General features: G+C 43.5%; 1 protein-coding gene across 1 annotated transcript; it reads right to left on the reverse strand.

The window, feature by feature from the left end:
- Positions 1 to 1,118: 1,118 nt before the first annotated feature.
- Positions 1,119 to 2,138, reverse strand: LOC119520081 (olfactory receptor 2L8-like). Its single transcript, XM_037817829.1, has one exon. It carries the CDS (start codon positions 2,051 to 2,053, stop codon positions 1,193 to 1,195), a length of 861 nt encoding a protein of 286 aa, XP_037673757.1. The 5' UTR covers positions 2,054 to 2,138; the 3' UTR covers positions 1,119 to 1,192.
- Positions 2,139 to 2,509: the final 371 nt, after the last annotated feature.

Raw genomic sequence — 2,509 nt, forward strand, 5'->3', positions numbered from 1 at the left:
CTTTGACTCCATTCTCTGCCTCCAAATATACTGCTGTTTCCATTTAGGTCTACCAAAATGTAGAATCATTGGCAGATGGTTGAACACTTAATTTAATAAACACCCTAAATCTGTCAGATTATATTTAAAATTTAAAAAATTAACAAAATGCATAGATATAAAGATGGAGGAATATGTGATAGATGTACAAGTGTATTTTATATTGTGCTATAAATACTAACATACACAAAGACAAGCTCAGTTTAGTTTTATAGTCTTTCCAGATTAGAGACTTACACTACCCCAAGAATGCAGGTATTTTTTCCCAATGATTCCTGAATTATATATTTAGATACAGAAAAAAAGCAGGAGGTCCCATTTCTGTTCTCAGGTAATATAAAAGGAACAAAACTGAAATCATTTGAACTCAACCAACACTTATTGAGAAGTTAAGTGCAAAAAAATCTGTGGAACATTCAAAGATGACTAAGACTTGAGCCTCTCTGCCCAAGGAGATTGTATTATGTCGGGTGCAGATCTGTGAAGAAACAATAACACAAGACAATAAAAAGTACCAAGACAGAGGCAAAGGGAACTCTGGTGGAAGCAGTGATGAAGAAGCTTGAAAAACTGGGTAAAGGTCTGGAGATAATTTTATGGAAGAGAAGCATTTAAACAGATGCCCACAGGCAGCAGGGGTCATTCTGGGCTGAAGAGCAAAAGTGGTAACTTGTGAAATCATCTGAAACATTCAAGGCTGAGTAAGTAAATACAGCTGCAGTACAGCATATATGGAAGACGAGTGTTGGACAAAGGATTCCAAAGTTACCTTAGGACCCTGCTATTCAGCAGAGTATCTCAAATATGTAAAGTTTGTTAAAAGGCGCATGCTCCAGCCTCTTCCCCAAAGAGGATGATTCATGAGGTCTAGGGTGGTACTCAGGAATCTTGATATTTATCTTATAGTCAGTCAATTTGGGTAACACTGTTGAATAGGAACTTCTGCAGGGACACCAAGTGGCTGGTATCTACTACCCTCTCTCCCCATTGAAGTATAGTCCACATCACAGAAAGCTGAAAAGAAAGTAGCAGCATCATTTCTCTACTGTGGCTGAAAAATTGAAATTCAGAGTCCAGTGTTTCATAATAGCAGCAGTATCAAGTGGGAGAACAATGCAGAATCTGAGTACTTTAAGGCAAAGTGGCATCTCCTTTACTGTTTAAACATTAGCCTTCTCCACAGCACTTTCCTCAAAGCAGCCAGCACCTCCTTGTTCCTCAGGCTGTAGATGAGGGGGTTCAGCATGGGGGTGATGATAACATCAAACACAAAGAGACACTGGTCCACCTCTGAGGGGAGCGAGGATCCTGGGGTCATGTAGATGATCATAGCCGGACCAAAGTAGAGGGTCACCACACACAGGTGGGAGGAGCAGGTGCCTAGAGCTCTGTTCTTGCCCTCAGGGGAGTTCATGTGGAGGACAGCGAGGAAGATGAGGGTGTAGGAGGTCAGGATGAGCCCAAAAGGGAAGAGAAGGAAAACACTGCCAGACACCAACACCACCTTCTCATAGGCTGAGGTGTCCTCACAAGAGAGCTTCAGAAGGGCCATAACCTCACAGAAGAAATGGTGAATTTTCCTGGAGCCACAAACAGAGAAATGCAGGGCATAAACTGTGTGCATTAGGGAGATGACAACACCCCCAGCCCATGACCCAGCAGCCATTTGCACGCAGACTCGGGGGGTCATGATGATCTGGTATCTGAGGGGGCTACAGATGGCCAAGTAGCGGTCAAAGGCCACGAGAGTCAGGAGAACACACTCAGCCACTCCCAGCGTCAAGTAAAGAAAGACTTGGACCCCACAGCCGCTGCGAGAGATGCCTCTGTGTCCTGAGGAGAAGTCAGTGGCCATCTTGGGGACGGTGGTGGAGATGAGCGTCAGGTCCCTGAGGGAGAGCTGGCTGAGCAGGAGGTGCATGGGGGTGTGGAGGTGGGCATCACCCCAGATCAGCAGGGCCAGGGTGGAGTTCCCAGTGGTGGCGACCAAGAGAATCAGAAGGACAATGGCCATGAGGAAGCCAGGATGTGTGGAGTCAGAGAAGAGGCCCAGGAGAATGAAATCTGTGGTGGTGGATCCATTTCCTTGCCCCGTGTCTCAGTGTATTTGCTTGATCTGGAGGATCAGGAGAAAAACAGGCAGTGAGATCTCCTCAATTACCACTGAACCCATTAATTTGAAACTGTAATATTACTGAGGAAATTCAGATACAGTGCTATGTATTTTGAATGTGGGAATAATTCATGTCTTGGTATCTGTTGCTAATTAATAATAGTATTTAACAATCCATTTGGAAGCATAATCAACTGAAATGAAGAATATTGGTTTTGTAACCATTAAACTACACTGATTTGCAAAATGTTGCTATCATTCATTCTAGATTACAATTGTAATTTTTAGTCAATATGAAAATCTCCATACATCATGGAGGTGTGATATGCAAAGAGCATCCAGGCGTGTTTCAATGTG

Source organism: Choloepus didactylus, chromosome 24 (genome assembly GCF_015220235.1).
Source record: "Choloepus didactylus isolate mChoDid1 chromosome 24, mChoDid1.pri, whole genome shotgun sequence".
Taxonomy (NCBI): domain Eukaryota; kingdom Metazoa; phylum Chordata; class Mammalia; order Pilosa; family Megalonychidae; genus Choloepus; species Choloepus didactylus.